This window comes from Canis lupus, chromosome 2, assembly GCF_011100685.1.
Source record: "Canis lupus familiaris isolate Mischka breed German Shepherd chromosome 2, alternate assembly UU_Cfam_GSD_1.0, whole genome shotgun sequence".
Classification (NCBI taxonomy): domain Eukaryota; kingdom Metazoa; phylum Chordata; class Mammalia; order Carnivora; family Canidae; genus Canis; species Canis lupus.
Genome location: NC_049223.1, coordinates 41652546 through 41665821, shown reverse-complemented (window position 1 = coordinate 41665821; position 13276 = coordinate 41652546). Strand labels below are relative to the sequence as shown.

At 41.8% G+C, this 13276-nt stretch overlaps 2 protein-coding genes across 6 annotated transcripts in view; one reads left to right on the top strand and one right to left on the bottom strand.

Moving 5' to 3' along the window:
- CDC20B (cell division cycle 20B) overlaps positions 1 to 2446 on the top strand; it is a 49323-nt gene extending 46877 nt beyond the window's left edge. For all 5 annotated transcript variants that reach the window (XM_038530595.1, XM_038530587.1, XM_038530594.1 and 2 more), the window contains one exon: positions 1242 to 2446. In XM_038530595.1, coding sequence (XP_038386523.1) covers positions 1242 to 1357 — 116 coding nt within the window. In that variant the 3' untranslated portion in view covers positions 1358 to 2446. The remainder of the gene's footprint in view (positions 1 to 1241) is intronic.
- Positions 2447 to 5186: 2740 nt separating this feature from the next.
- GZMA (granzyme A) lies at positions 5187 to 12356 on the bottom strand. Its single transcript, XM_038530583.1, has 5 exons — positions 12201 to 12356; positions 9303 to 9441; positions 8045 to 8186; positions 7575 to 7844; positions 5187 to 5544 (listed from the first exon to the last, which is right to left on the bottom strand). Exons 1-5 carry the CDS (start codon positions 12298 to 12300, stop codon positions 5383 to 5385), a joined length of 813 nt encoding a protein of 270 aa, XP_038386511.1. The 5' UTR covers positions 12301 to 12356; the 3' UTR covers positions 5187 to 5382.
- Positions 12357 to 13276: the final 920 nt, after the last annotated feature.

The window sequence follows — 13276 nt, the reverse complement described above, 5'->3', positions numbered from 1 at the left end:
CTCCTGGCCCCAGCCTTCTTTCATGGAGTCAGTTATGTCTGCTTTGTGCTGAACGTTTAATTTATTAACAGAGTTGGGTTAGGATAGATTTTGCCAAGCATTTTCCAAGGAACATGAGTCACTTGAGATGTTCACATCAGAAGGACTCTGGGCAAATAAGTTGCAGAAATGCTGTCTATTATAGTCTCTTCTCCTCAATAAAGCAGTCTTGAAATAAGGAATTCTGTTTTTTTTTTTTTTACCTGGAGCTCCCAAACTAATGTGAACATTAAAAACTTTTCTCATTTTTAATACCTATTAACCTTATATAGAACTACTGTTCCATAGAGTGCTCTTTGGGAGATGATCAGTTAGATAATAACAAAAGCGGTATCGTCTCCAGAATGACATAATTAAGACTTGTGTATACTTTGGGGGAGTGCTTTTTGGATCCTTTCCTACTGGGTTGCCTCAATTTATTTGACTAGCTCCTTAAAACCTGGGTCCCAAGGGGATGACTTTTGGAGAGGATAAGAAAAAGGATGGGATGGGTGGCAGGAGCACACCAGTAGCAATTCCTGACTGTTGGTGGACTAGAGAAGATAGAACTGATAAGGGCCTGGGGCATGAGCTGTGTGGTGGGCTAGAAATGCTCCCCCAACAATATCCTTGTCAAATCCCTGGAAGCTGCAATTGTGACCTTATTTGGCAAAGGGGTCTTTGCTGATGTAATCAAGCCAAGGTTTGTGAGATGAGATCATCCTGGATTATCCAGATGGGCCGTAAATCTGACGACAAGTGTCCTTAGAAGAGATAGACACACAGAGAGGCCACATTACCACAGATGCAGAGAACAGAGTGATGTGGCCACAAATCAAAGGTAGGAGGCAAAGATTGGAATGTCTCCCAGAGCCTCCAGAGGGAGCCAGCTCTGCTGACTCCTTGATTCTGAACTTCTGGTCACCAGAACTATGAGAAAATAAATTTCTCTTGTCTCAAGCAGTTTGTGGGAATTTGTTATGGGAACCCTAGGAAACTAAGATAAGGGGGAAGAGCTCTGAAAGGGAAACCCAGTGAAGCAAAATCTCAGCCACATTCTGATGCTGCTCATAGTCAGCCACAGCAAAGGCACAGTGGGAGCGCCAGCTGCCAAACATGGCAGGTTTCAGAGAAGCCTTCATCCTGGGATGGCGTATGTGGCTGCCACCTCAGCAACAGACCTTATAATATAGGACATGAACTGTCTTATCTTCTTCCCACAGGCCACAGAGGCAGAGTGTTGCACCTGGCTTTGAGTCCAGATCAGACCCGAGTGTTTTCTGCTGCAGCTGATGGTACAGCCTATGTATGGAACTGCTGTCGCTCAGCCCTCCTATGAGCTCTGGTTTCTTCACTTCGAAGTGAGAATAACGACAGTGGCCTTGTCTTCTCCATGAGGTTGTTGTGAGGATCAAATAAGATGAAGTGCTTTTCCTGAGGTGAATGTCTGTTCTCCTGACCTTCTCTCTCAGGTTACTTTATTTGCTCTGTTCCTCCAGTTGCATTTCCCAGATGTTGTCTTTGCCTCTTCTCTATTTTCCCCTCTCTCATTCTCATCTTTTCTTCCTCCTTTTTCATTTTTTTAAATCTCTATCTCTTCCTTATTAGGGATGCATTTCCACTGCAATAGTCAAAATATCTATAGCAGAGATTTCCAAACATTTTTTTCCCACTTGACTTTTCTCCCAAGCTCCAGCCTCATAGAAATGCCTCTGGATATTTCCTTTCTAAGATATTTCCTGTCTTTAGCTCAAACAAAATATATTAAAAACATAACTTATTCACTTGAAAAATATTGACCAAAATCCTACTATAAGCTAGACAGTATGTTAAGCATGCACATTATTTCCTCTCAAAATGAGATCCTCTGTAGGATTCCTTTGTCCCTCTTCATGGTCTCATCCTTATCCTGGTCATCCCATCATTCTGGGAGCTTCCTAATTATTTTGCTCCATGCTTACTTTGGTTATTCTTTGTTCTCTTTTGTTTCATCCTAGTCATGTCCTGAATACCTAATGACCACTCAGTTGTAATTCCTTCTAACTGGTTTTCTTGTCTTTATTCTTCATGGGTCTCCATTCCACTGTTAGGTTACATTTCTAAAAGCATGATGGTGATCTTCTCAGCTACCTGTTCAGAAACTCTCAGTGACTCCCTATTACCTAAACCCTTTACCTCAACCTTAGGGTTCTGAGCCCAGAATTCGAAGTTAGGGAATCTGCGCTTATCTTGGCTCTGCCATAAAGTAAGTGACCTCGGGTATATCTTAACATTTACAAGAATAGGAATTTGGATTTGATAATTACTAAGCTTTTTTTAAATAATAAATTTATTTTTTATTGGTGTTCAATTTGCCAACATACAGAATAACACCCAGTGCTCATCCCGTCAAGTGCCCCCCTCAGTGCCTGCCACCCAGTCACCCCCACCCCCCACCCTCCTCCCCTTCCACCACCCCTTCCACCACCCCTAGTTCGTTTCCCAGAGTTAGGAGTCTTCCATGTTCTGTCTCCCTTTTTGATATTTCCTACCCATTTCTTCTCCCTTTCCCTCTATTCCCTTTCACTATTATCTATATTCCCCAAATGAATGAGACCATATAATGTTACTAAGCTTTTTTAAGGCTCAGTCAGGCCACTGTGTTCTCTTTTTAAGTAGGCTCCATACCCAGCATGGAGTCCAATATGGGGATTTGAACTCACAACTCTGAGATCAAGACCTGAGCTGAGATCAAGAGTCAGGCTCTCAACTGACTGAGCCACCCAGGCATCTCTGTTCTATTTTTTAAATGTTAATCTTCACTCACACTCATCTCCTGTGTTGATCCTGGGATAAGTCTTGTGATTTCCTGCCTTGTGTCTTTGTTGGAGCTTTTCTTCTGGTCTGGAATTCTACTATCCTCTTCCTTATCTTTGCTCATCTAAGTCTTAACTTCTCCAGAAAGTGTTTTGAGATGATGTTACTTGGGTTTGAACTCTTGGCATCAGTCTATACCACCAATTTGATATTAATGTACTATTCATATCAAGATATGAACATTTCTTGTTCCCTAAGGACTTCCATATACCCACCCTCAGTCAGCACCTCTCCATTATTGTGACCGCTATCACTATAGATTAGTTTTGTCTTATGCTGACCTGCAGATAAATGGAGCCATACATTATACATTCTTTTTGTCTGACTTCTTTCACTACTATTAAGTTTGTGATATTAATTCATGTTGTTACATGTAGCTGTAGGTTTTTTCTTTGCTGTGTAGTATTCCATTGTATAAATGTACAACTGCTTATCCATTTTGTTGTGGGTAAATATTTGAGCTACTTTCAGGTTTGAGTTTTAAGAATAAAGTTGTGGAGTGCCTGGGTGTCTCCGTTGGTTAAGGATCTAACTCTTGATTTTTGGCTCAGGTCATGATCTCAGGGGAATGAAATCAAGCCTCATGTCAGGCTCTGCACTTAGTGGGGAGTCTGCTTGGGATTCTCTCTCTCCCTCTCCCTTAATACCTCACCCTCCTCTCATGCTCTTTCTAAAAAAAATAAATCTATTTTTCAAAAAAAGATAAAGTTGCAATGCACATTCTTAAACAATCTTTGGTGGACAAAAGCACTCATTTCTGTTGGGCATATACCCAGGCATGGGATCGCTAGGTGAATGAATATATGTCCATTGAGTTTTAAGTAGTCATTGCCAGCTTTCCTAAGAAGTATCAGTTTACACTTCCATCAGCAACAAGTGAAGTTTCCATGCTCCTGCTTTTTAAGTGGACTTCAAAATCTGTAATGTTGCCAGTAGGGGATATCCCATCCTCCTATTGCTAAGTACTATTAGGGATTATAGCACTTCACAATACAAAATAGGGATTATAGCAGGTATGCACAGTAGTATCATCCTAATGACCTTCTTAGAGCCTCTAGTGTTAGATATTAGCACCAGACCTCACTTTTTAGTGTAGGGATTCCCATCCTCAGGTGCGTATTGGAATCATTGGGGAGATTATATAAAGAATACGATGTCCTGGGTTTCACTGAATACAATTAAATAAAAATTTCTAGAAGTGGGGCCTGAGCATTTGTAATTGAACTATGCTCCCTTCTTTAAGAGGCTGTCTCTTGGAGCTGATTTGTGTCTTGGTTTGAGTGTACTGTGTGTGTGTGTGTGTGTGTGTGTGTGTATACTTGGAACTGATGGAAATGGAAGGAATCCATTCACATAATCACATTTTGAAGTAGCTGCTGGACTGATGACTACCCACTGAGTTCAATGTGCTGAATAACAACATAGGGGGTTTTCAGATTTTTCAAGGAAACCTTGAGCACTTACTCCCTAGTATGTGATGCCAGCCACTGTAAACATTGTGTTCGCTGGACCCAACCCAGGATCAGGGATGAGGAGAACCAAGATATCACCTAGATAATCAAAGGCTTATATGCAAACTAATGAGATAGGAGACTGACTTTCTGCTGTATACTTTTCTTGTCTGGGCCAAGTGCATCATTTCTGTCTCCTAGAATTTTAATTTCTTTTTTTAAAGATTATTTATTTACTTATTCATGAGAGACACAGAGAGAAAGGCAGAGACATAGGCAGAAGGAGAAGCAGGCTCTCCCATGGGGAGCCTGATGGAGGATTCGATCCCAGGACCCTGGGATCACGACCTGAGCTGAAGGCAGATACTCAAACACTGAGCCACCCAGATGCCCCTAGAATTTTAATTTCTACTTCTCAAAAAAAAAAAAAAAAAATTTCTACTTCTCACTTGCCTTTGGAAAACACTATAAGATATTTCCTCCCCTAGTTCTTTCTTAGATTCAAGTTCTTACAGATAAATGGATATATAGACAGCACATGTGGATGTGGTGTAATGGCCTTAGAAGTGCAAACTCATTTCCTTTTAACCCAAATGCTCCAGAATGGCTGTTCCTGTTTCCTGCAGAATTGCTGAGCCCATCACTGTATTTATTACTAGACAGATATGACCTTATCGTCACTCCTGCTCATTGGGACAATGAGTTATTCAAGCAAAGTACGTATGCCGATTGACACATGGACGACACTGTTGACATTGGTTCCCTCATCTCTCCCTTGCAATATCCATAAGGTTGTCATATCACTCTGCTTCACTTTGCCAGTGCAGATCTTCTGCCCACTAAAGTTAAAGGAGAAATGGGTCCAATTACATAAATTGATTTTATTTATGCTAAGAGTAAGAAATCACAGCAGGTGCCCATCCTGTAAATGATGAATCACAAAATTCTACTCTCGAAACCGATACTATACTACATGTTAACTAACTGGAATGTAAATAAAAATTTGAAGCAAACAGTGAAAAAAGAAGTGACAGCAGATGAAATGAAATACAATTATCTAAACTACCCCCTTCATAGTCTTATTTATCCAGCTGAGATACTTCTGTGACAGAAAAGTATAGATGCCGGGTCCTCGAGGGTCTCCGCATTTCCCTGGAAGGCCAAAAGCAGTAACGCCTCTAAAAATACCCTCACATATCAAAGGGCTTCCAGAATCTCCCTGGAAGAAAACAAGAGAGGTAGTGGGGATCAGCACGGAACATGATCACTGGTAAACGGAAAAAATTCTATTTAACGTGCAACATTCAATGTGGAGTTAAGATCAACCTTGACTTAAATGAAAATTAGTGCTGAAGAGCCCAAAATATTTGGAAATATTTTAATATGTTAAAATTGGCATACTTAATTTATGAACCAGTGAATGTAAAATAAAACTTGTATTGTTGCTTATGTTATCCGATAATTTTGAGACTGATTCTGCTTTAGAAAGGAAGCCCTCCTATTTGTTATTTTCTTAAAATGCTTAATAACTCAAGGGGTAAATGGTCTAATGCAGATGGGATGTTGAAGCAAAGAGTAAGCACCATGTTTTCTAGTTTCTCTAGCACATTAACTGTTTTCCCAAAGGAACAAAACCAAAGCAACTTTTCCCTTCATCCTGTCAAAGAAACAGAAATTGCTCCCCTAAATCCCTTTGGAGCATCTGACACTAGATGAGAGCTCCTGGAAACCAGTGATTATACTTCAGAGCTAATGGGCTCCTCCAGCAGAGAGGCTTCAGTTAGCTGTGAGTCACTGCTTTATGTCCTGACTGTGCCATCTACTGTGTGACCCTGCATGGAACTCTAGAATCAGCATATTTAAATGTATTTGAGATCTAGAGTCCAAAGTGGACATTTCACTGCTCTGGCTTTAGGGAAGATCATGGGTGCTAGACAGATGACCACTGAGGCACATACATAGAGCTCTGCGAATGCCAGGTTCTGAGGGCCCAACTCCTTCCCAGTCATATGAAGGCATCAGCAATCCCTCCTTTTCAGGCAAAAATTGGCCGATGAGTGTATGAACTAAGGAAATATGTGAGAGCCTGGGACCCCTCCCGGACAGATATACGTCACACAGGGCATGAAATTTTCATAATGAGTCCTTTAGGTTTATTTCATCCACGGCCAATTCTAAGGGGGTCTTGGGCACTAAGAGAATGGAAGAATGATCACTAAGCTTTGACCCTAGAGGGTGGCTGTGGAGAGGGACAGGCATACTGGGATGCTGCTTTGGCCTCAGGATGTTTCCTGTGGTTCCAAGGGCATGGAAGTTCTGGGTTCCTGCATTGCCAGCGTGATGGATGAGGAGAGGGGAGGAAGGAGGAGGGAGAGCAAAGGAGAGAAAGTGGAAAGGTATAGAGGACGAATGTTATCTCTTCCTGGGATTTGCCTAGCCTTGGTCCTGAAATCAAGCCATTCAGATTCTGCAGGTGTTTGGACAAGCTTCTGGGAAGAACAGAGCTCCCTGGATCTCTCAGTCTCTGACTCAAACTCCCAGACAACCTACATTGCAACTCCTCTTCAGAGGAGGCCCTTACAGGGTCTTTGGGAAAGGTGAGAAATGATAAACTTGGCTTAAAATTTTGTAAGGTGTCTCTGCTACTTCAATCTTTAAGCAGGGCCCTGGCCTGGTGCTTCTCAGGGAACTCTGGGACGGACGCTTGCACAGTCTCTGCATGGGTCACATTTGGAAGTTGTTTCCTGGGGACTGAGCTTGGCTCTAGGGAGCTGTAGAATCTGGCCAGAGATCCGTAGTCAGGCTTGGAAAGGACAGGCATTTCAGACTTGCTTGGTTACATGGCAGGTGAATTTTGAGGGGAGTGTTGAGGTGGGGGAAACAGCACTGAACGCCCTAGAGGAACCCTGACTTCAGCTCTCCTGGATGGTACATATTTCCAAACTGAGATCTGTATACTTTTGTATGAAAAACGAGAAAACAACTGCTTTTCAGTGTCTGTGTGTGTGTGTTTATGTAACATCAAGATGTAGTAGGTCAACCCATGCATCTGTAATGAACTCGTTTCTGATGAGCAACTTATTTGAGCTGAGAACATTAATTTATTTGGCGTTTTATAAAATTTCCATTAAAAAAAGCACTAGGACCTTGTGGAAGCCAACGCCGTAACAAGACAAAGCATGATGTGACGTGTTCTTTATCTGCCTGACTTACTCCAACAGCTACAACATGGGATCTTATTTCACTTACGTTGCACGAGTCTTTTCCACCATTGAGGCTGCCGGCACAGATCATATTCAGTCCAATCACAGGATTATAATTATAGTGCTTTTCATCATTGCAGATTCTTCTGTTTATGACGGTGATATTGACTTCTCTCAGAGTGTCAGACTGAGGGGAGTTATTGTGAATTCTTCCCCAGCCTGCGACTCGACACATGGTTCCCGGTTTCACATCATCCTCCCTCTTGGGGAGCCGGAGGATACTCACTTTTTTATTAACTTTTGCTTTTTTCTTCAGCTGTTAGAAGACAATCATGAAGACTTAACAAAATGAGAGCATTTAAATGTTCATATTTCCACTTAAATTCTAGCCCAACCTTTGGCGGACTCCATTATGTAGCTATGGTCTTTAGGTAGAGGGCACAGAGGAAAGAAAGAATTTCCATCTTGGAGGCCAGAGGAGGTTCTGTGACTTTGAAGTCATTTAAAGGTACATACCTGTAAAAGTTTCAGATCCCCCTCATGTGTGTCCGGGTCAAAGCACGGATAGGGAAACTCTTTCTTAACAAACATTATCTGTTTTTCCGACTCCTTCTTGGTGATTGAGTGAGCTCCAAGAATGACCTGGGAATTTTTGTCCCTGAAAACAGACACAACACTATTAACTGGGTTTACTCTTTTTTTTTTTTTTTTTAAATTTTACTTATTTATGATAGTCACAGAGAGAGAGAGAGAGGCAGAGACAGGCAGAGGGAGAAGCAGGCTCCATGCACCGGGAGCCCGACGTGGGATTCGATCCCGGGTCTCCAGGATCGTGCCCTGGGCCAAAGGCAGGCGCTAAACTGCTGCGCCACCCAGGGATCCCCTAAATAGCTTTAACTTCTTGAATCATACACATCTTTAGAATCTGATGAAAATACAGATAATTGCTCATACACAATTTTGTAGAAGAGGCAGAGACAGGCAGAGGGAGAAGCAGGCTCCATGCACCGGGAGCCCGACGTGGGATTCGATCCCGGGTCTCCAGGATCGTGCCCTGGGCCAAAGGCAGGCGCTAAACTGCTGCGCCACCCAGGGATCCCCTAAATAGCTTTAACTTCTTGAATCATACACATCTTTAGAATCTGATGAAAATACAGATAATTGCTCATACACAATTTTGTAAATTTAAATAAATTCAAATAATCAATATGTAAATTCAAATAATCAATATGTAATTCAAATAATCAATATGACAGTAGCCACTGTATTGGGCAGCCCAGGTTGAGGGGCTTGATTTAGGGAATGGAGGAAAGGCTAGGACTAGAAGAGCTTTGAAGGTAGTGGTCAGCAAGGGTTAAGAGATGGCTAAGGTGTGAGAGAAGTTCATAAAGGTTTTAGAAACAAGCTTTCTTCACTTGACTGTTGTGTTCAGGTTCCCGAGGAGACATTTAATTTTACCCTCCCATACTGTGGTTAATTCTCTCTAGTTATGAAGTCAAGACCAGAAGCAAAGCCTTGCAGCATCCAGACCCAGCAGCTCTATAGAAGTCTGACACAAAGCATGTGGGTGCTTACTGGGGATTCCTCAATGGCTGATACTTTGGGGCCGAGTCTGGGCTTACCTCCCTGTGGGGGTAAAGCAGTTTCCCAGAGATTTAAGTGATGTGAAGATATATGTGAGCTTCCTGTGGTTTTAGTGAGATTTATTCTCTTTATTAATATTCCCCTAAATGAGAATATCTCCACAAACATTTTTCAGAACCCAAGCACTTACAGGACACAGTGAGCTGCTGTCAATACCCAGTCTTCTGCAATCAGGGCTCCAGCACATATTTTTTTTCCTTTAAGTAGCACCATGTAGGGTCTTGAATGAGGACTCACTTGATTTCCTCCAATAATTTCTACACAGAAATCTGTTAAAAAGAAAAAGACAACTCCTATCAGTGCCCACCTTAAAGAGCTCTACTTAAAGTTATGTTCCTAAGACCAGAAATACTTTTCCTGCTTGGAGAGGAAACAGGTGACACAGCATTCCCCCCACTCTCCCCTCATGCAGATGTAAATCCCATTCCTGTTGGACTCCCTGAGAGGAGTCTGTTCTTTCATCCATGGAAGCTATGCCATTGGCAGTCTAGGGATTATCAGGCTGGAAATATGCCACAAACTCTGACCTCGAGCCTCAGGGCTTGCAAAGGGCAAAAAGCTGTGCAATGGTTTGGCACAGTTGCTAAGGAGATGCTAGTGATGATGACAACCTTGAGTGCACTCCCCCTTCCTCCCTTCTGGCTGAGTATTAATCTGGTGGAAACAGAATAGTTTTTAGAGGCTGGAAAACTGCCCTTTTGTTTTTGTAAAAACACACAGCTTATAAACTGATAAGCTTTTTGTTGTGCCCCTACCTATAAGTTCTTTGGTCCTTGTGAGACTCTGTTTCATTGAGATTTGTACTCTCCTCATTCATAAGTTGAAGAATAATATCTACTGCCCTGGGGTGCCTGGGTGGCTCAGTGATTGAGCATCTGCCTTTGGCTCAGGTCAAGATCCTGGGGTCCTGGGATTGAGTCCCACATCAGGCTCCCTGTGTGGAGCCTGCTTCTCTCCCTCTATGTCTCTGCCTCTCTCTCTGTGTGTCTCATGAATAAATAAATAAAATCTTAAAAAATGCATCTATGCCACCTTGGGCTCCCCTTCAACCTGCAGACTGAAATACACGGTTTAACCCAACAGCTTTTCCAATGAGGTAGGAGACGGGAGGAGAGAAGATGCTGGAAGGAGAGAACTGTGCCTTAGTCAAATTTCCTTGATGACAGAGCAGGAGTACAGCTCCTGTTCATTATTAGAGACAATAGGCCTGCACACAGGCATACCACCCATGATGGTTTAGCAATCCCGTGCCTCTGTGATACACATTTAGTCCTTCACCTCCTGTGCCAGATGTTCTTGGATTCTCCTAAAATATTTCTTTTGGCCACTGGCTGACACTCATGGTTTCTTAAATAGGGCACAGTGCCTTTTGCTTCCCTTAATAATGCCGACTCCCTGCCAAAGTCACAGTAAGATGCAAAAGATGAGGGCGAGGGAAGGGGAAGAGTGGTCCTGAGGGCTCCAATTTCCAGAAGCATGTTGGGAAGGGGAAAGATGAGGCTTTAACAGTTAAAGGACAAGAAGCCCAGAAAACTTCCCTCCCATATCAGCTTTTCCTTGGGTGAGTCATGCATGGAAAGATTTTTAAAGGCGCATCTTTGGACCTTGTGGGTTGCAGAAGTCATAAACTCAATAGAATAACTTTATTTGACAGAATCACTTGCTTGGTGAGCACATCCACCAGCCTCAGAAAAAAAAAAAAAGTCAACATCTGCAACCAATCATCCCTAAAAGGGTAAAGGTAGAGGTTAGAGCAGGTGAGAAACTTTTGGAAACTAGCAATTCTTGTTCCTCACCCAGAATCAAAATAAATGAGAATCTCGGGAGCTGGGGCTGGATGTAAGTATTGTTTAAAAAGACCTCCAGAGTATTCTAATGTGTGGCAGAGTTGAGACTGCTGGGCCAGAGCATCAAGTCTTACTTTGCTCTATCTATCCTTTTTATGGGCCCACATTGCTCTCTTTGACCACAGGAAACAAAGCATTGCAGAACAAGCTGCCTTTGTTGTTTCCGTTTAAGAAAAGCTGTAACTGGATTTTTTAAATCTACTCTGTTTTCAATGTTGTGGAGGATTTAACATGCCTGAACACAGTCATACTATGCCATGCTTATGCTATGCCTGCCCTTTTGTCCCAAATGTGCTGCAATCTTGTTATTTTAAAAATTTCTTCTCATTTTTAGGTGCAAGATAAACCATAGAACTTTCTTGGGAATTCCTGGTGAGACAGGTTTTTGCACCAACCCCTGACCACCATTCCCACCTCCAAAAGTTGACAGACCTTGGGATGAAGCCATGGTTGCTTCTTGTCAGTGCACTTTAGGCAGCCATAGAGCAGAAGGTTTTCAAGGAAAATCTAAAGCCACTCAGGGGCTATAACCCATCTTCTGATAATGCCATGAGCTTCACAGCATTTCAGATTGATGCCCATGTAGTTCATCTAAAACCAGGCATGTTGATTACTACTTAGTATGCCAAAGAATTAACGTAATACAAAATATCATAGCACTTCCAAAGAGTCAGTGTGGTGACATTCCCAATGGCACACTAGCCTAGAGAAATGATATAAATTCAGATCGTTTCTGATTTGTTTTGGGTGACCTAAGTCAAGTCAGGTTTTTTTTTTTTTTTTTTTTTTTTAACTTTTGTTTAGAACCATCTAGGTATTTTCTGCAGCAAGAAAGGAAAGAACGCCACTAACTATTCCTTTCCTGAGAGGTACTATCTATTTTCCTCACTCATGCATTTTTGTTTATTTGGTTGCGTTGACATTGTCTTTTTGGCAACTTTCAAGTCATAAATTGGCAGCAGTAAGCACCAGTGGTTCTATTATTTTTTTGTGAAGAAATTTTAAAGAGGAAAGAAAGATTTTTTTCCTTCTAAAATAAAGATATAGAACCCAAGGGAGAATATTAAAGCATGGGGAACAAATATCTCCTCTTATATCTACCTATTATTGCCAAAAGTTTGCTGAAAGTCTGCTCCACTTTGCTTGATGGATATAATGGAAATGATGACAATCAATCTTACCTCCAGGAACCAGCAGGAGAAAAATAGCAATGGAGAAAGAGGATGCCGGAAACGTGCAGGAGTTCCTCATTGTGGCTGCTGTCCCCACATCAATCGGCATGGAAATCTGTGTTAGTTCTTGACTGACTGTATCTATATATTGAGGGTACAAAGGATGTGGTTTTCTTTCTTTCCAATTTCAAAGTTGAGCCTTCAGAAATGAAACACAAGTGAGAACAGTGAATAATTGCTCATAACCAGTGGGTATGCTTTCCTATGCTAGGACAGCTGAGGGAGGAAAGGACAACTCTGTAGTGTGGGTGGGGGCGAGAGGACCTTCTTGCCTTCAGAACACAGTCCAAAAAAGAGACTCTAACATGTCTCGGGAGGAATTTGGAGGATTCTAGCTTTCATCAGCAGTAATACCGTCTTCCATATCCTCTAATGGAACTGTTGCGATTTAAATTAGAGCTTTGAAAAAAAAAAAAAAAACTGGTCAGCAACCACAGTTTTTTCTAATTATCTCCTTGGGTTATATAAGGACTAACAGGACAAGGGCAAGTGGAGATGCAGGAGAGAGTCTTATTTATTAATAAGCTCCTGCTAGATTTTCCTTCCCCATTTTGTGGAGGATAATTTATTGTGCCCCTCTCTGAAGTCTGTGGCAGGTGTGGAGACAGAGAAGGTGGGGATAGGGAGTGTCTGGTCTTTTCAGCCCTCTGTGTTTCCCTTGATTGTTTGATTATACATCTTGAGATACAAGAAAGATACTGAGTTTCCCTTTCCTCCCATCCTCCTTCCCTTTCTCTTTCCCTCCCTCTCCCTGCCCCACTTTCTTCCTTCTTTCTGGATTTAGATAAAGGAAAATGGTAGTCAGACATGGCTATTTTGTTCTAACACTGAGGAATGTCTTTCTTTAAGACAGATGAACCTCAGTCCCTCAAGGAACAATATATATATATATATATATATATTTTTTTTTTTAAGGAACAATATTCAATATGCTTTTTATTGCAAATATGTTTTTTTTTCTGAGCTAAGGATGTGGTCTTTATTATAATACATATGGTTATATGTTCTTTCAGGGTGTTTGGTGT